Consider the following 20,162-nt stretch of genomic DNA (forward strand, 5'->3'; position numbering starts at 1 on the left):
ATCCTGTCCCATCTCCAGTGGAGTTCAGTGATGCACTGTGAGCGATTACAGTTGGACAGTTCCTGTTGACAGTGAAAAGTGGAAGCTACCAGGAGGATGACGGCAACCATTTAGTGGTCTTCCTGGACACAAATGAGAGCTTTTGTAGCCCTGGTCTGAGGGTGGAGGAGCTGATGGAGCTAAGAGCAACACCTAAACTAACAAAAACAGACACCTGTGTTCTGTACCACCTTGCAGGCTACATTGTTAAGAAGGTCATCAGCAACTCTACAGTTTGTGAGAAATGCCAGGTTGCAATTACACAACAATGTGAGTCCTGATGGAGAATGCAGTATTTTACTGCGATTGAAAGAGTTCAAGAGGGGTGCTCTTTACCAGCCATCAGATGCCCTTTGATCTTGTCTGTAACGTAGAGCAGCTGTTCTGGGTGAGGAAAAGTGTTTCCCTCATGGAACTCCCCAATGCAGTGACATTGCTGGAAAGAGAGGCCATGCTCCTGGACAGCACACTCCCCTTATGCCATGATCTGAAAAAAAAATTACCACCAGGTACATCAGGCTGAGGTTACAGATAGAGTCCAAGAGTATCAGAGCTGCAAGGAGGGAAAAGCCAATTGACAATGAGTATCTTGGAAGCAAGAGCCAGAGCAGAAGGGCAAAGAAGACCAAATATCCTTCAGCACCTACGGCTATGACAACCAAGCCACTAGCAAGCACCTTGCTCATTGCCATGGACGTACTTGGTCTGTCCATTGCTTGCACACCTGCAGCTTCAGCTTCAAGCTACGGAGGGTCGGGGAGCCTCGTTGCTCCAACAGCCTCATCATTGCTCCACCAGCCTCAATAACCACCAGCCAGCCTGGTCATTGCTCTGCCAGCCTCGTCATCGCTTTGGTTTAGTGTGTGTATGTTGTAGCTTTTATTAATAAGTGCTTGTATGGTATTTTTATAACTTTCCCATTTTTATCTAATTGTTTTTATCTATCTAATTTTATCTAATTGATATTTGATCATTAACTTTGTTAATAAAACATATTTTATGGATGGAACCATGTCTCCTCCCTCATTGTATAATGAACCTGAGTGCCTTTTTGAGTTATCCATACTGGGTCAAAGTAAATATCAGTAAATAAGCCCTACTCACTCACAAAGACTGTACACCGACTGAATAAAACGCAATGACCACTTGTTGTCTCAGGGCAGCCTCTCTCACCATGGGTGATGTTCACCACAAATTAATTGGCAAACAACAGATAGGCTATGTCAGTGAAATGCATTTCATCAAGAACACATTCTAGTTTTTCCTCATAGTTTGTCTAAAACTAGTGAGCTAACTAGCTAATATCAGGTTAGCCAAATATAGTCACATTACTTTTAATCAGGTATACTAACATGGTAGCAGTGCAGCTAACTGTAATCATAAACCCATTGATAACAGAACAACTTAATACGTAACGTTACCCTGCGTCAATAACTAAAAGTGATTTGACTGAAACTTATCAGTGAAATTGGAACGTTAGCCTCCATAGCTGGCTAAGCTACCTTAGGTCATAACTAATAATTAAGATAAACATTAACAGTTAATGCTGAGCACATAGCAAAAAAATAACAGTATTTACTATATAAATGTACGGAAGACGAGAACGGCTGTGCTTGCAATTATTTTTAATGCCGTTATCTCGAGATCACGAGTCAATTATTTTGTTATCTTGAGATAAAGCTCGTTTTCTCGTGATAACGAGGTAATTATTTCGTTATCACGAGAAAACAAAAGGTCCATGGTTCCTATACGACCGGTATCTACCGGACCGAATTGCAACGCAGATTTCGGTCCCTCATTTCGGTGCCATTTAAATGCCTGCCCTGAACTGTCGATTGAAATATTTGCCCCCTGGTGCTCAGAAACAAACGTTAGGCTACTACTGTAACTGTTATTTAGTGTAAAATTATTGTAGTTGGGTTAGGTTTTATTTATGTGAATTTGTTACGTAAATTTGTTAAGTGTTTTGTATTTATTTATATTTATATATTTAAGTATACTTTAAACTGTCAGTGCTACACCCCCTTAGCTGTGGTGTTTTAGTTTTTCCCTGTCCATGTGCTTTTGTTTTCCTTGTGTTCTAGCCCTGCCCCGCTCCCCGCTTGGTCTCCGCCCGCCTGATTGCCTCATCGCCTTCACCTGCCTGCCTGCCCACCTGCATCCCATCTCCTCGTCACCCCCAGCCCCATATCTTCCCTGCGTGTCTCTGTCTTGTTGCTAGTTTGTCACAGTGTGTTGCACCTGTTAGTCTCCGCCGTTGTTTCCTGTCTGCGTGTTTTTCCTGTTCTCGACCCTGCCCATATCCAGACCTCGTTTTTGCCTGCCGCCTTGCCATGATTGCCTGCCTGCCCGGTTCCTGACCCTGCCCGCTCTGGCTCCCGACCCTGATTCTGTCCACGGACTGCCTTCTGGTTTTCGACCCTGCTTGTTTCTGATTTGCGATTTGCCTGACGATTTCAATAAAGACGCTAGGAACGCGAAGCTCCCGTGGTCCGCGCCCGAGTCCTTGCATGAACCCTGACATTAAACTGTTAACAGTTAACCCTTTCATGCGTACGGTCACACCGTTGTGATTAGCTTTTTAGCGTGTATGCTGAAACCAATGCGATTAGATCATTGGAAATATTCTAGCTAATTTTAGCTTTGAGGAAATAGCAAATACTAACTGAAAACTATGAGAAGCTTAATAATGCTAATGAAAGCATAACAGACCATGTAACGTAACACCCGCTACATAGCATAAAAACAAGTTACGTGTGAAAGGGTTAATATATTGTTCAAATTTGCCTTAGCAATAAAAAAGCTGTTCTTTAATGTCGACTGTCGTTTTGTGCTTTTTTTTAAAGTATCGGTTTAGGCACCGGTACTGTTTTAAAAGTATGGCTTTAGCACCGGTATCGGAAAAAAGCCAAACGACACCCAACCCTATTCCTCTTGTTACTTATGTTTATCAGAGATCAGGAGTGTCATGCCAGCATGCATAGATGGCATCTTGACAACTGTAGTAACTGATTTAAGCTGAAAATGTCAGGAGAACCCATTACTGATTATTGATCAAAGCAGACTACTTCAGTCAAGGTCATGTCCAGTTATGGATCCTCCCCGACAGTCATGACAGCGATCTTGAAGGCTGAAATCGGGTGTGATCAAATGAACCAGACACTCATTTTCGAGTTCTTCATAATTATCTCGTGAAAACAAGTCATTTTCTTGTGATAATTTATCTTATCTCGAGAAATCGACCTTTTGTTTTCTCGAGATAACGAAATAATTAACTCATGATCTCGAGATGACGGCATTAAAAAAAATTGTAAGCACGGCCTTCTCGGCTTCCGTATTAATGACAGCTAATGCATTAAATGTTAAAAAAAAGTTATTTTATCAACTTACTGATAAAGTGCTTGGCAAGCAATGGAAATGAACATGGTTCTATGCCGTGAATGTCAATATTTGGAACTATTCGCCGCCCCCATGACCCGGAAACTGGCTGGAAATGTCTCCGCCATTTTTTACAACGGTCCCCTATGGGAGTGTCGCCACTCTGTTTTTTCTACTGCTCTGAGTGGAAGTAACTGGACTCTTAAAAATACAGCTGTAGGTTCAAGTTCTGAGTGGGGCACTTCCATTGTGCACTTGAGCAAGGTACTTTACATGATGTGCTTCAGTAAATATCCAGTTGTGTCAGTGGACAATTTATAAAAATTGCGCCGATTTTGACATTTTGGGCCGATACCGATGTTTAAAATAACAATTTGGCCGATAGCCGATGCTGATGTTTTTTATTATTATTTTGTTTTTGTTATTTATTCTCCCTTTTGTGCCAGGGAAAAATGAAATCATTATAAAAAAATTCAGTCAGCATCTATGGCAAAGTGGACCAAAAGTTTGACGTGTGTCTGTATCTACGTTTGAAGAAATAAAACAAAACAGTAGCTGGTTTTAAGGTTATATCCACTAAGTTTACTGAAAGACCTGGTGCACTTAACTAATGAGCTAGCTAAAACACTCATTACAGACTACCTAGCTATCTAACTATAACGCAGTGGCGGCTGGTGAGCTGGAAACGGAGGAAGCTGAAACATTACCTTTAAATCTATCATTACTTTCAACCTGTTCCCCTTTATCTTCCTTGATTAACAATAAAACAAATGATTCACAATAACTGACACCAATCGTGTAAATGGAGTAAATTAGTATGCTCGCGAAACAGCGCAGATTGTGTGTAGTTTGTGTGCTTGCGAAAGCTACAACAAGGATGGCATTTATCGATTTAAATTACGTTAAATGCTCATGACACAGCACAGCTTTTGTGAGGTCTGTGTTCTCAACGTTATTGTTCATTGCACTGAATCTAACCTAAAAGTTAATTCTCAGTAATTTAAATAAATTTAACTAAATTTAGCTCCGTTTTGTCATTTGAATTTTGTAACACAAGAAAGCTATAATGTGAAACATTTAAGAGAAAGCTTTGGGATTACTTGCCACTTAATTGTTCAAATTGCCATCCTTCTTAATTAAACAACCTCATGCTGTAGCTTTTGTAATAGCGTACAAACTACATATTATCTGTGCTGTTTCGCGAGCACAGGCCTAATCATTTACTCTATTTATGCATTTGTGTCAGTTATTGTGTGAATTATTTGTTTTATTGTTAATCAAGGAGGATATAGGGGAACAGGCTGAAAGTAATGCTAGATTTAAAGGTAAAGTTTCAGCTTCCCCTGTTTCCAGCTCATCAGCCGCCACTGCTATAGCCTAATGTTAATTTGGTATCTAGCTAGCTAACAGTACCTACTAAAGTTGTCAGAACAGGTTGCTTGCAGTGTATGTGGTAAAATTAACTGTTTGGTCTTAAGAGACATGACGAGGATTTATTAGTTTGATAGCTAGCTAGCTCTTAGCAATATGGCAGTTGAGCAAAGCTAGCTATGTGTTTGTTTACAAGGTGATATTTGTATTTGTCAGCGGAATGTGATAGTAACTAGCTAGTTACGTTTATTGTTTTTTTTGTACTGTAGCTAGCTAGCTAGATTTGTCTTTGTAAGGTGGTATTTGTACTTTTCAGCTGAATGTACAAGTAGCTAGCTATCTAGCTAATTTGGCTTTCATTCACTTTGCTAGCTATCAAACCAATACAGCTTCATCGTGTCTCTTATGAACAAAAAGTTAATTTTAACATTCGTATTGCAAGCCAAGGTATTGACTTCTGATCTTAAGTACCGTTTGCTAGCTAGCGTTAAGTGCGCCAGGTCATTCATTTATTAGTGGAAATAACTTTAAATCCAGCAACTGTGTCTCTTTTGAATTCTTTTAGGGATCTTTGCTGACCCATCTGGCCATTTTTTTATTTCTTCAAAAGGCAGATACAGACACACGTCAAACTTTGCCATAGATGCTGACTGAAGAGTTATCTTGCTCCCACCCTGAGCATGATGTAAGAGCAAAATGGTCACCATGTAAATAAGTCTAATTATAGTACCACCTATTGGATCTTCGCCGAATCTGCAGTTGGGTAGGCTACTGTTGCCTGAGTCAGACCGCAAATAACCAACTCAACATTTAGCCCGCGCAAAATTGATGCGACACAACAGATAAACATCGGCCACTGACATTGATAAATGCCATCTTATTTGCCAATAGGCAGATAGCAGTCAACAAGGCGAATATCGGGCGATACCGACGTTCGGCCGATAAATCGGTGCATCCCTAATAAAAATGTATGGTATGTGGGTCCCTCTCTGCTCTCTACAGTAAGTAAATAATATTACTGGTATGAATAAGACAGAGAGACATGGTTAGGTTTCTATCAGGGGAGGTGATGGGGAGAGTGGGGTATTGTGGGAGATTTCACTGCAGCTTTGTCCAGGGGTGGGACTGAAACTGGGCTTTTATTAGCATGTTGTGGATTAGATTATCTGGTGATCTGTTGCTCCCTCAAGGAGTAAGAGCAGTGCCTGTCAGTGCAATGGGTAGCATAATATAAGCCTAATGTAATGTATGACTGTAAATGAAGCAGGTGCCCTGATAACAAGCCTTAGTGTGCTGTGACATCGCCCCCTGGAGTCCCCACCAGATCTGAACACTGCTCTAGCTATCAACCTATTGGAAGATTACAGTAAAAACAGAGGAACATTATTTTATTCCAAACCCTCATATTAATACACTCACAGAATCTGATTAACATTTATACCCTTTTTGGCTGAAGGACTCTTCTGAAACAGATAACAAACAGGGTCAGAGAGAAAAGGAATGCCTTGATGTTGCAGACAGGCATGAATCACAAAGTGTGAATGCAAGACACTTGCAAACCCAAAAAATGTATATGTGCACGTAGTGACAAACCCTGATCTCCCTGCTCATTTCAGCCCTGAATAAATCAAGCACAAGACCACAAAAAAAGCCCCCATTGTGGAACAGCTCTCAACCAGGGCCGATAATGCTAGCTGTCCTCTGTAGAGTGATGTCTAATTTATTCGCTAGCCAAACATGAAAGAGTGCAGCAGTGGATTTGACCCTGCTGGTATGGCAGAGCTGAAATGAATAACTTGTGTGAGCCCTGCGTAAAGCCTTAGGTAGCAGGTAGCAGGTAGCCGAGTGGTTGCAGCGGTTACGTCACTCCCTGAGACCTGGTTAACTAGTGTTGTTGCCAACAGGCTAGGGGCAATTTGCCTTTAGCTCAACTGGCAACGATGCTATCCGTAAGGGGTTGGCAGCAAGCAGTGAGAACCCCGGTTCGAAACTCACTCGCTCGCCGACCCACACCCATTACACTGCTCCATAAATGAACCTGCTGTCTCCTGGGTGCTTCCCCGAGAGGTCCCTCATTAACTGGCCTCATTCTTCCGCCTCCCCCTCTCTCTCCCCTCTCAGCTGAAGCAGAAGGCTGTGTTCCCAGGATTTAGCCACTTCTCACCATGAGCATCGCCGTGTCCCCAATGGCCACCGAGGCCGCCTCACCCATGATCACCTCCGTCACTCCCACCATCGACCCCTGCGCCAAAGAGGTGGAGGGGCCAGGGGAGAGTGGAGGAAGCTATGGTATGGAGCCAGTGAAGGAACAGGACACCACCTGGCGCCACCAGAAGCCCCCACCTCTCCACACAGGCGCTGACTGGAAGGTGGTGCTCCATCTCCCTGAGATCGAGACCTGGCTCCGCACCACCACGGTGAGGGTTCGTGACCTCACCCATTCAGTCCACCAGGATGCCCTCAACAAGCATGTGGACGTGCACCTGGTGCAGCTCAAGGTGAGCTTTTAATTCACCCCCATGCATCAAACAGCATCAAAGGACATGGCTTTCTTTCATATGCTTTGCATTGAGGTGAGTCAGAACAAATCAAAACAGTAAAAGTTATAGGAGATGGCATGCGCCATCTAGGCCATTATAGGAGGTGCCAAGTCATGTCAATGCAAGGACACAGCATCAGAGACTCCTTACATAATACATGCAAATTCACCAAGCACTCTGGCACTCATCAGATGTACAGTGGACTGATGGATTATTATGTGATGCAGAGAATAGAGACACGCTAGATGTTTTGAAACTGACATTCCAAAAAGCCTTTAACAATACAGGGAAAAATCCTTGTTAATGTTAATAATCCTTATTATTAATGTTCCTTTAATAATGGAAATACTTATTAATTATTAGTTATTAATGACTTCAGACAGAGAATATAACTGTGGTAAAATGTGATATGGTAAACATAAATTCATTTTTATATGAAAGCACAGGCTCTTGTTGCATTGTTTGGACCATATCTGAATGATATCAATGTTTTAATCCAGCATGCCTTTATAATTATGGCATTGCAAAAGGAAAACAAAATGCTGAGAATTTATGATTTATAGCTTTTGCCATACTACCTGTGCAACCTTGTATAGCTTACCAAGGTACCAAGGTAATGCATCTTCATTGGCTGGCTTCATTGACGAAATTGTGTTCCTCCCATAGGCTTAGCTTAGAGCGGTACAACTCAGCTGTTAATGACGGTAAGGAGGCCTTTTGCTTTAGAATGGCAGTGATACTCGATGTGTTCTGCCTGACTTCCAGCCACAGAGCAGCTTCACGTAGGAGTTTGATATGGGGAGCTTGGTTATGGTTGTGTGTAGCTATGCTACTGTTCAGCACAGATCCATACTGCAGCTGTGGTGGGAGTAGTGAGTGGACAGTTCACATTGCCCATGAGCCACAAACTCACCTTGGCTGGATTGATTTATTTGTATATCGGCACAAAAGTGTGAATTAATGGTAAGGGAATCAGCCCAATATACGCAATCTCACAGCGTTTTGGTAATGCTGCAGCTATGCTATCTTACTGCCACAGCAGAACTGCAATATTGTGAATGCAATCATTCTTATGGAAACAAATGCTACCTAAGATACTAAGCCATGTGGATGTGCTGTTTGTACTTTCAAGCCAGTGACTTGACTGGAGCTCTACACTCTAATATACCATGTCTGTAGTCTTTAGGATGCAGTGTCCTCCTTGACTCTAGATTTAGACCAGTCAAAACTGAGAGAGCTGAATATATTCCAGACTCAGGTTCTCATTGGTTTTGGCAGAGGGGCATTGGGCAGCACCAGTCTCAGCCTCAGATTAATTTGGAGGAGTATGTAAGTAAGGAGCACAGCTGTGACAGAGTGATGTTTGACTAATGAAGTCAGTGTCATCTAGAACCAGATGGAATAGAATAGTCTGGAAGGATGGAGAATAGTGTAGGCTGGAACCAGATTGCATGGTCTTGTTTCAGGGGGAATGTTGTGTGGTGTTTAGAGACATGTAGTCTGGAAACGGAGGTGTAGTATAGTCTCTGTTCGTGGGGATATTGTATTCTGGAACTCGGGTGGAATAAGGGAGCATGGAAACAGGGAGTAGTGTAGTCCTGAAGTACTGGAATACCACCATTGACTTGACAAGACAACGGGGAAGGATTTGTAAAATATTGTATTATATGTATAATATCATTATCTTTCATTTTTTGCCTTAAGGTGATTTATAGAATAATATGTAACCATAAAACAGCAGGAAATGGGAAAGCTGGATGTAGCATGTGTCTGCTGCTGTATACATGATGGTTATTTTATTGCTGTCTGTCAATACAAAGATCTAGTATCAAGATCTCCTTGCACAATATGCAAATCCATCAGGAATTATTCACCAAATGCACAGTGAATGTATTGGTTATTATTGTCATATTAAGATGTAGAGTACAGATACACCAGATGCTGGGAAACCAGATATTCCAGAAAACCTTAGAAATACAGAATATTTATTGCTGTAAAACAAGCAGATATACTTTGCACTGTACTTATTTTGTGTCTTCATGGATTGGATACAAAGTTCCTTGTGACACAATTGGAACTTGAATCAAAAGTTTGTTTTGTCCATAAATTTATCTAAGAGCTGCGTTGCCAATGTTGTTAATGTTGTTAATTAACAATGTTGTTGTTAGTGATACCTCTTTCCTCACAATTGCTGCTGTGTCCAGTGTGTGCTGCCCCTGCTGCCAGCCACAGTGCAGCTTCCCTTTGATGGCTGAGTCTGAGAGCTAGGCTCAGGTCATAGGCACCCATAGGGAGTGTGTGGCATGGACAGTAACAGCACAACTGAATGTGAGATTACATGCCTTCTCAAAGCAGGGCTTCATCACTGTGGACATGACAGAGTGATAGCCGACACAACACCCTCGCAGTGTTTCTGTTACATTGAGGAAGTCTCATTCATAGACTCCCTCATCACACAGCATTGCTCCAAATGAAAACGACAGCCGTTCCTCCTGCAGCAGATTTAATGCCTGATGTTATTGTGCTCACAGCTGTCTCACAAAATGAACATAAGCAGAGGGAACACAGAGCTCTGCTTAAACACATCGCCCTCGCTTAGGAACAATCCCTAGTGTAGGTCCATCAGTTGAGGAGCCATGTCTTCTTGATGCAGGGCAGGTCATGTTGCTAGAAGCAGGTTGTTTGTGCTGGTATCTGACAAAACAGCATCCTTTATATACTCACGTAGAGTAAAGCATTTGAAAGCATTTAATCATGACCTGAAGTACCACTCTAATGTTTGTTTCAATCGTCCTTAGTTTGTGTGTTCTCCAGTTTATTATTTTGTATTTTTGAAAGGGTAAAAGTAATGAAATGATGAAAAAAAAAACTGAAAAGATTTTCAGAAACCTAAAGACTGGTTTATGCTTGTGGCTGGAGCGTTGTAAAGGTTGCTTTAATTTATATTTTTGGAGAAAATATTTCCAGGTGAATATTAATTTACCTTACACTAATCCATCCAAGTGGAAATAGTTAAGTTTAAAGAGTCTACTGTTATGGTTTCGAACAAGGGAGGCTAAGCAGCCATCTTTGAAGGCATCATGTAACTAGTTAAGAAGCTGAGAGCATCATTATGAAAAAAAAAATGGTGTCACACATTAACTGAACCAATCTGCACATGACCCAACACTTTCCATTTAGTCATAAAGTAAGTTTGGCAAGTGGTTGGTTCCAGGGTTATGTAGGGGAGAGTGGGGTAAGATGAGCTGTTTTTTACTTAAGTCGACCTATAGCCAAGGGAATATGAGACAGAAATGGAACTAATGCATACAACACATGTTCAGGATGTGTGTCATCAGTTGAAACCGTAGGAGTGTGCCTAACTCAAATAGACAACAAAATATGCTGTCCCAAAAAAAGTGGTCTTGTGGCTCAACTTGCCCCATGTTAGGGGTAAGTTGATTCAGCTGACAGGGTAAGTTGAGCCATCTGAGAAAACAGTTACTAATATTGTATTAACCAGATTTTAAAGTATAATTGTAAATATAATTAGTAATAATTAAACCCCCCCATTTTGCTGATTTTACTGGTGTTCACAAAGTAAATATTACAACTAATTTGTCTACAGTTCTGAAACCTGAAGATTGTTTGCCAAGTCTCTAGACAAAAACTAGGGCTACAACCACATGACTATTGCAAAATTGTATGCAGGGATCTGAGTTGAACAAAAATTAGGCCTACTTGGCTATGACAGCAATCAAACGTAGAAAATTATAGGAATTATTCGACATTCCATGCCTCTAGGTTGCAGGGAAATATTAAGTGTTGCTCCCTCCTTGCAGTTCTTCCTGCTTTTTGAGGTTGAGGTAGCTTTTTCAGAATATCACTCCGTGGGAAGAATCCTTCACCATGCTCCTTAAATGCAAAGGTTGGTGTCTCATTGCTAGTGGTGCCACGGATTTTTCGGAGGAATCTTGCCCCCACTTCATCACCCTCCAGAGTTTCAATCAAGCCAATAGTTCTTGCACTTGGTTGTGAAGTTGACCACTACAAAGTCGCCAACTGAGAGGGCTCAGGTCTCTGGCTCACCACTGTCGTCTTCAAATATTTCACTTAACTTCATGTAAACATGAGGGGGTAAGATGAACCACCGGTTGAACTTACTCCCAAGGCTCTGGCTCATTTTGGCCCACAGCCACCATTTTGCGAAAAGTGCTTAGTCTAACAACCCAGAGCTACACTTTTGCTAATACACTCACATGTTTTTACACACCAATTACTTTTGATGTGAGACTGATTATACCTGATATGCAAAAAAAAAAAAAAAAAAAATTGACAGGCAAAAAATTTTTGAAAAAATATGCTTACCACTTCATCCACATGGAGAATGCAAACTAAATTTAGGGTCACATGACAAAAATTGTTTATGGTTGCCAAGATACAGATGGTGCGTCAGCTTACCCACTGGCTCATCTTACCCCACTCTCCCCGATATATATGTATTTCATACCTCGCAATCATGAGCATGTTTTTCTTTGTTGCCACCTGCGTGTAGCTAACCAGTCTAACATATAGTGACTGCTGTAATCAGCTGTATCCACGCCTTCATGTACTGCCATCATGGGTGTCTACTCAGTCCTTCCCTATGAAAACGTACACTTAACCGGCATTGACTGAATGAATATAAAAAATATATCTGTTTTACTTGATTATGTAATTGCTTTTAAGGCCAGACCATGTTTTTTTCTTTCATTTTTTTTGCCACATAAAGGTTGGAATTCCCAATGACTGCTTTTTGCATGGTTATTCATCTGTATCTGTGTGGCAAAGCTGTGTGTGTATTTTTAAGTGGGGTCATTATTACAATGCATTACTTTCTGAGCTATATTTCAAATGTTATCCATGATCTGCTGGATATGCAGTAGTCGACTACCATATTCAGTGTTGCAATAGTAGCAATCCATGTGGATTTTTAACATCCAAGCTTTAAAATACAAGTCTAGTGTCTTAACTACTGTTCCACACCAATGGCTCATGCGTTAGATGTAGGGATGCACCGATATATCCGCCTTGTTGACTGCCATCGGCCTATTGGCGAATATGACATTCACCGATGGCAGTGGCCAATGCTTATCTGTTTTGGCGCATCAATTTTGCGCAGGCTAAATGTTGAGTTGGTTATTTGCGGTCTGACTCGGACAACAGTAGCCTACCCAACTGCAGATTCGGCGAAGATCCAATAGATGGTACTAATTACTAGTGATGGAACGTTTGACACCGAGGCACCGAAGCACGCTTCACTTTCGCAAAGCATACTGGTTCGAAACTGTGTTGAAGCTTGTATCAAATTGCCATTTCCACGTGACTGATGACGTCCGAAGCTTCGTCACTGAAACATTCGATGTTTTGGCGCTATCCCATAACCCATTAGCTATAAAAACAATGGAGAGAGAACCGGCAGGTTTTCGGTGTTTCATAGTGAGCCGAGATAAATTGATACGTAAAATATGGAGATGACAAGTGGAAAGCGTCGGTTGCGAGTGTGGGAACATTTCGACCTGTTATCCATTAATTGTAATGTTCAGATATTGTAGCCACAATTATATGTTTAAAAATACTTTTAATATTTAATTTTTTTCTTTAGCCTAGGTCAAATCACTTAGGTGGGCACATGCCCAACCGAGTCGATAGGCATGAAGCCTCGGTCATCACAAGTATCGATGGCAGCTATAATTCAAGGCCAACACATTTAAACATAATTTTATTGTAACAAAGAGAGACAGGTAGCAACATACATTTCTTGCAGGACTTTAATGAGTGATCGAAGATCAGACTGAAGACACATCGCGTTCTTAGGCTTTCACAGTACATAACGTTCTGAAACTGAAATCAACCAGGTGTTGTGTGCAGTCTTCCTCCGGAGTGTCGAGCTGATGGCTGCTGTAATTTCTGCAAACCACGAGATGTCACTGTGTCTGTCTTTGATGCTTCGTTCAAAACTTTGGATCTTTTTTCGGCACAATCAAGAAGAAGCTTCAAAAGCCTCACAAGGCTTTATCCGCCCATCACTACTAATTACCTTGCGTTCACACCGGGAGCGGCCAGAGCGTCAAAGCGACCAGAAGTCATTCATTTTCTATGTGAGCCTGCGTCTCTCAGCGGCGAGCAGCGCGTTATTCACATGGCGCCCATTTTGCTCTTACGTCACGCTCAGGGTGGGAGCAAGCTAGGTAGCTCTTCAGTCAGCATCTATGGGAAAGTTGACCAAAAGTTTGACGTGTTTGTATCTACCTTTTGAAGAAATAAAACAAACAGTAGCTGGTTTTAAGGTTATATCCACTAAGTTTAAAGAAAGAACTGGTGCACTTAGCTAATGAGCTAGCCAAAACACCCACTACAGACTAACTAGCTAGCTAACTATAATGTTAATTTGGTAGCTAGCTAGCTAACAGTACTAAAGTTGTCAGAACAGGTTGCTTGCAGTGTCTGTGGTAAAATTAACTATTTGGTCTTAAGAGACATGACGAGGACTTATTAGTTTGATAGCTAGCTAGCTCTTAGCAATATGACAACCGAGCAAAGTGCGTGAAAGCCAAATTAGCTAGCAAGCTGTCTAGCTTTCTACGTTGTTTTTATTGTAGCTAGCTAGCTATGTGTTTGTTTACAAGGTGATATTTGTATTTGTCAGCGGAATGTGATAGTAACTAGCTAGTTACATTTATTGTTTATTGTTGGAAATAACTTTAAATCCAGCAACTGTCTCTTTTGAATTCTTTTAGGGATCTTTGCTGACCCATCTGGCCATTTTGTTTTATTTCTTGAAAAGGCAGATACAGACACACGTCAAACTTTGCCATAGATGCTGACTGAAGAGTTATCCTGCTCCCACCCTGAGCATGATGTAAGAGCAAAATGGTCGCCATGTAAATAAGTCTACATTTACATTTATTCATTTAGCAGACGCTTCAAAGACTTTTCCAAAAGACTTACATAGGTTACAGTTCTGTACAATGTTATCCATTTATACAGTTGGATATTTACTGAGGCAATTGTGGGTTAAGTACCTTTCCCAAGAGTACAGCAACCGGCAACCTTTCGGCTACGAGTCCTGCTCCTTAACCACTATGCTACACTGCCGTCTAATTATAGTACCACCTATTGGATCTTCTCCAAATCTGCAGCTGGGTAGGCTACTGTTGCCTGAGTCAGACCGCAAATAACCAACTCAACATTTAGCCCGCGCAAAATTGATGCGACACAACAGATAAACATCGGCTTCTGACATTGATAAATGCCATCTTATTTGCCAATAGGCAGATAGCAGTCAACAAGGCGAATATCGGGCGATACCGACGTTCGGCCGATAAATCGGTGCATCCCTAATAAAAATGTATGGTATGTGGGTCCCTCTCTGCTCTCTACAGTAAGTAAATAATATTACTGGTATGGGATGAATAAGACAGAGAGACATGGTTAGGTTTCTATCAGGGGAGGTGATGGGGAGAGTGGGGTATTGTGGGAGATTTCACTGCAGCTTTGTCCAGGGGTGGGACTGAAACTGGGCTTTTATTAGCATGTTGTGGATTAGATTATCTAGTGATCTGTTGCTCCCTCAAGGAGTAAGAGCAGTGCCTGTCAGTGCAATGGGTAGCATAATATAAGCCTAATGTAATGTATGACTGTAAATGAAGCAGGTGCCCTGATAACAAGCCTTAGTGTGCTGTGACATCGCCCCCTGGAGTCCCCACCAGATCTGAACACTGCTCTAGCTATCAACCTATTGGAAGATTACAGTAAAAACAGAGGAACATTATTTTATTCCAAACCCTCATATTAATACACTCACAGAATCTGATTAACATTTATACCCTTTTTGGCTGAAGGACTCTTCTGAAACAGATAACAAACAGGGTCAGAGAGAAAAGGAATGCCTTGATGTTGCAGACAGGCATGAATCACAAAGTGTGAATGCAAGACACTTGCAAACCCAAAAAATGTATATGTGCACGTAGTGACAAACCCTGATCTCCCTGCTCATTTCAGCCCTGAATAAATCAAGCACAAGACCACAAAAAAAGCCCCCATTGTGGAACAGCTCTCAACCAGGGCCGATAATGCTAGCTGTCCTCTGTAGAGTGATGTCTAATTTATTCGCTAGCCAAACATGAAAGAGTGCAGCAGTGGATTTGACCCTGCTGGTATGGCAGAGCTGAAATGAATAACTTGTGTGAGCCCTGCGTAAAGCCTTAGGTAGCAGGTAGCAGGTAGCCGAGTGGTTGCAGCGGTTACGTCACTCCCTCAGACCTGGTTAACTAGTGTTGTTGCCGACAGGCTAGGGGCAATTTGCCTTTAGCTCAACTGGCAACGATGCTGTCCGTAAGGGGTTGGCAGCGAGCAGTGAGAACCCCGGTTACAGCTTCATCATGTCTCTTATGAACAAAAAGTTCATTTCAACATACGTATTGTAAGCCAAGGTATTGACTTCTGATCTTAAGTACCGTTTGCTAGCTAGCTAGCAACTTAACGTTAACGTAACAAAAGAGGGAATAAATAACAAAAACAAAATTAAAAAAAACGTCGGTATTGGCACCGGCTATCAGACAAATTGTTATTTTAAACATTGGTATCGGCCCAGAATTTCACAATCGGTGCTTCCTGAAATGCAAATAAAGAAGGGGGGGGGGTTAGACCGCACAGTTTGCAGTGCACACTGTTCTGTTTTTTGTCGTATTGTAAATAGCCAAAATATCTCCAAACTACTGAAGTTGAGTGACTTTTCTTGTCGACGATGTCTTCGTCCTTCCAGCTGGTCATGGGCACTGCATTTCTTCGGTGTCGCTCATTTCGTTTAATTTGCTTCTGCTCCAACTACAAGCCTGTCAGCCACTGTGACTGTAAACAATACCACGTGCTGGCCTGAATTTATACCTCTCACCGTGCAACCTAACAGCAGCAAATACTAGCGGCGCAGTAGAGTTGCAGCAGAATAGACCGTTTGTGATGCACTTTTAAAGGGAAAGACGTTTAAAGAATCAGATTGTATATTATCAGCACATGTGAATCAAATTAACATGTGCACTAAAGCATGTTAGAAAATTAATCTGATCTGAATTATGAAACATTCCCTCCCTTCCCCTCCCTTTAAACATATCAATACACATTAGGATATGATTGCTTTTTACCATACAAGTTTAAGAACACAATAATAATAATAATAAAAAACAATTCAAAGCAATAAACAACAGCAACACGCTAGCCTAAAATATGTCAACAAGGCAGGTAACCCTATCTGTTCACACTAATCCTCAAATAGTACCGTATTTTTTACATAAACAAACATATTGATGTAACTACATACACATGTCGATGTGCTATATAAATATTGTAAATCAATGCATTTATTGATTACCAAAATTACTAATTACCAAAAATCGCAGTTCTGTCTCTCTCTATTTATGCATTCAAATTGCCCGCCAAGAACTTCCTGGAACTATATGAGGTCTACGTGAATCACGTGATGATCAAGCATTTTGGACTTCCGTTGAGGCAACTCTCTCTGCATGGCTCTGGTATGGACCTTTTTTTCACACCGCCATATTGGAAAGCAACAGGGGGTAAAGTTACTTCCGGTCAACAATGGCTACCTTCAAGGAAGATGTGTGTCTCTCTCTGATTTTCTCCAGATCTTTGGCATATCTGCTAAAATTCCAGTTCTCAAAGGTTGCTGAAACAGTGGATATATATTGCAAAACAAAACGATCCAAACTGGATCGTGGATATAAACTGTTCCATAATCAGTTTATATTTAATTATGAAGATAATGTCAGCTAGCTACGGAGAGATGGCTAACGTTAGTTCAAACCACCTAGCAGCTTGTAAATACACATCAATAAAGCTGTGTAATGAAATTGTCCAATGGTTCATAGTTTAATATTCATTCATGTTTCTTACGTGCATGATCTCTTTGGTATAGTGTCCGACGTAGACGGTAGTGTCGTAATACAAGCACGGTGCTACAGGTCACTTAAAAATGAGGAGTCACACAAACTGGAGGTGTAGCGAAGATAACATTGTTAAGGGGCAAAAGGAGCAAGAGCGCTGAGTAAATTATTGTTTGCATCGGTCTGTTGAAGGAGATGCTTTGGCTTGCAACGCTAGCAACATCAACGTTTTCTCGACCACAGCAAGGTTTGACTCGACGAACATCAAACCCCAGTCTTTGTCGATCTGTCATAAACTTAACTTCCTGGCTGGGGTTCTGTCAAAGATCCATGGAAAAATACAAGGCACCGCATCTTTTTAATTCTGTTTAGACCAGTAGTTGTTGTAAACAGGTCGTCGCTGCGAAAGTGCATGCTACAAACAACTGTGTCATCACAGACGTTAAACAGCTCTTCATGGCTTGAATCCATGCTCTTGCCAGTGGTGTACTGGCCATCGGGCATACCAGGACAAATTTCGGTGGGCCGATGGACCGTCAAAAAATCCAATACGTTTTTTTTTTTTTACCGGCCCTCTCTGTGTGCCTATCGTCTGATGAAATTGTTCAACTGGGAGGACTGAGAAATGAACGTTTATTTCAATAACAAGGTACCATAATTTCATGAATGCATTCATGTCATGACAAGGCATGTTGCACAGCAGTTTTCAATGACACACGTTCGTATGTAGGCTAATCATTTACTTTGACACTGACAAAGTCATGTCACGATTAGTTCAAACAGAGCTTAGTTGCGTAAGCTCCCCCCCGCCAGTAATAGGGAAGATGGCTAACTGGAAGTAAAGATACCCCTGTTGGCTCAGACCGGAAGGTCCGCCATGTTTACGTGAAAAAGGCCCATCTGATAATTCCCTAATTCTTACGATGATTAATAATGTTGGTTAGTAGTTTATTATCTGATTAGTAGCTAGCTAAGCTGTAGCTAAGTAATAGTGATAGGTATAGTGAGATAGGTGAACTGGTGACCTAACATTACATAGCGAACAACAAAAACTTACCTTCTTGTTATAATAAATGTATAATTAATAATAAATTATGTGTACCGGTAGCACCATTTGGATGGCTACGTCTGATTTTTTTATAGGCTACCCAAAAGTACAATAGCTACTGTATGTTCGCGTTCTCCTCCTCCGTGCCACAGTATGTACCCGTACCACCGAAATGTAAGACATTGAAAAGAAAAAACCTGAAAATACTTAAACTCGCGAATACTTTTGGTGATCTCGTCAATATTTTTCACTCATGAGAATGCAAGTGGCATCTAACTGGAAAATACCACAAGGAAATCTGGATGTTTCTAAACTCGCAATGATTTCAAGCGACAATGTAACATACTACAAATGTAATTATTAATGGTCGCATACTGGGTACTACACTGAAAAATGGCATGCAGTATACAGTATATACTTATGTAGTACGCATTAGGCAGTTTCGAATACAGCCACTGCGATTTCTGCAGCGTACTTTTTGCGTCATGTCCTGCCTCCTGCACGCTCTACTCACGCTCTACCCATGCGCCACCCCTCGCCTAAACCAAACCGTAGTATTTCCTGTAGGTGAGAACGCGTCTGTCACGGACAATCTCCTGTTGTGTGCTACATGTGTGAAAGGGCAATTCCGGCCAATTTCCGGACCTGATTATCCTCACTTTGTCCGGAGTTCATATTTGAAAACGGCTTTAGTTTCCAATGTCGGGATGATTCCGTGTTTTACAGGACGGCTGGCAACCCTAGACTGTGGCAGAGCTGAAGTTAATATCTTGTGTGAGTCCTGCATAAAAGCCTTGGTAGCGGGTAGCAGGTAGCCGCTACTTAAACAGGAGACCTGGTTAAGTAGCGTCGTTGCCTATAGGCTAGGCGCAATTTGCCTTTAGCTCAACTGTTAACGACGCTGGCTGTAAGGGGTTGGCAGGGAGCAGTGAAAAATCTCTGTTCGAAACTCGCTCGCTCGTTGACCCACCTAACAAATTAAAATTAAAATTAATTTTTAAAATTACGCAAGATACCACCCGTTACACTAGCATCCCTAGTTAGATGTACAGCAAGTTGCCTGGGATAATGTGGTTGCTGAAGGACTTTAATTGACTGGTGGTGCAACATCTGCGTAATAATGAATTCCTGTTTGTTGATTTCCCAAACATTTTGTATTAAATGCAGCATATGTGTCTTGCATAAATCTTTTCCACTATAGCATATATTCTATAATTTGGCATTTCGCAGATGCTTTTAAACCAAAGCGACTTACAATTAGTGTTCTCCATCTGACAGAGTGGAGAACATTTTACTCCAGAGATGAATGAAGTTTCCATGACGCCTCCTTCTAATTTTTAGTTTAAAACTGCCATCAAAATTCGTTCTGAGTGTTTGTCAAGATGCTGTTTAGTTTATTCTGTTATTATCTAGCTAAAAGGTGCAGATATGGTTACATAATGTTTCTATCTTATGTTCTTTTTGCTGTTTCTCCCACCATCCTATTTTTCTATTTACTGATTGTGTATTAACACTTTTACTGGTGTTATGTCAACATGTAGACACAGTGCTGCTTCTCAGTCTTTGGTTATCTTTAGAGAAGGGATGCTGATCTAATCTGAGTAGAATGGATCCAAGTGATTGGTGTCTCTTCCCAATAGGAGTAGAAACAATCCAGCTCAGTCCATTAGTGAAGCTGGCTGTGGCCTGCTTATTCTGGGTGGAGTCTGTGTTGTGTCACTTCTGTGCCTATGCCATCTAGAAAGAAATATGGAAAGAGGAATTCAAATGTTAGTGATCTTGCTACCACATTGCTAAAAGGTTCAGTCCCATAACGGGGGTAGACAGGTACTGTCTTTATGTGTGCGAGACTTGCTCTGGCAAGCC

At 41.4% G+C, this 20,162-nt stretch overlaps 1 protein-coding gene across 1 annotated transcript in view; it reads left to right on the forward strand.

The window, feature by feature from the left end:
* The window catches only part of akap6 (A kinase (PRKA) anchor protein 6), a 206,175-nt gene that overhangs the window by 36,620 nt on the left and 149,393 nt on the right, over nt 1-20,162 (forward strand). Inside the window, exon 2 of the mRNA XM_036541655.1 lies at nt 6,910-7,286. Within this exon, the coding sequence (XP_036397548.1) occupies nt 6,954-7,286 (333 nt within the window). The 5' untranslated portion in view covers nt 6,910-6,953. The remainder of the gene's footprint in view (nt 1-6,909; nt 7,287-20,162) is intronic.

The sequence above is a fragment of the Megalops cyprinoides genome, chromosome 12 (assembly GCF_013368585.1).
Source record: "Megalops cyprinoides isolate fMegCyp1 chromosome 12, fMegCyp1.pri, whole genome shotgun sequence".
Lineage (NCBI taxonomy): Eukaryota > Metazoa > Chordata > Actinopteri > Elopiformes > Megalopidae > Megalops > Megalops cyprinoides.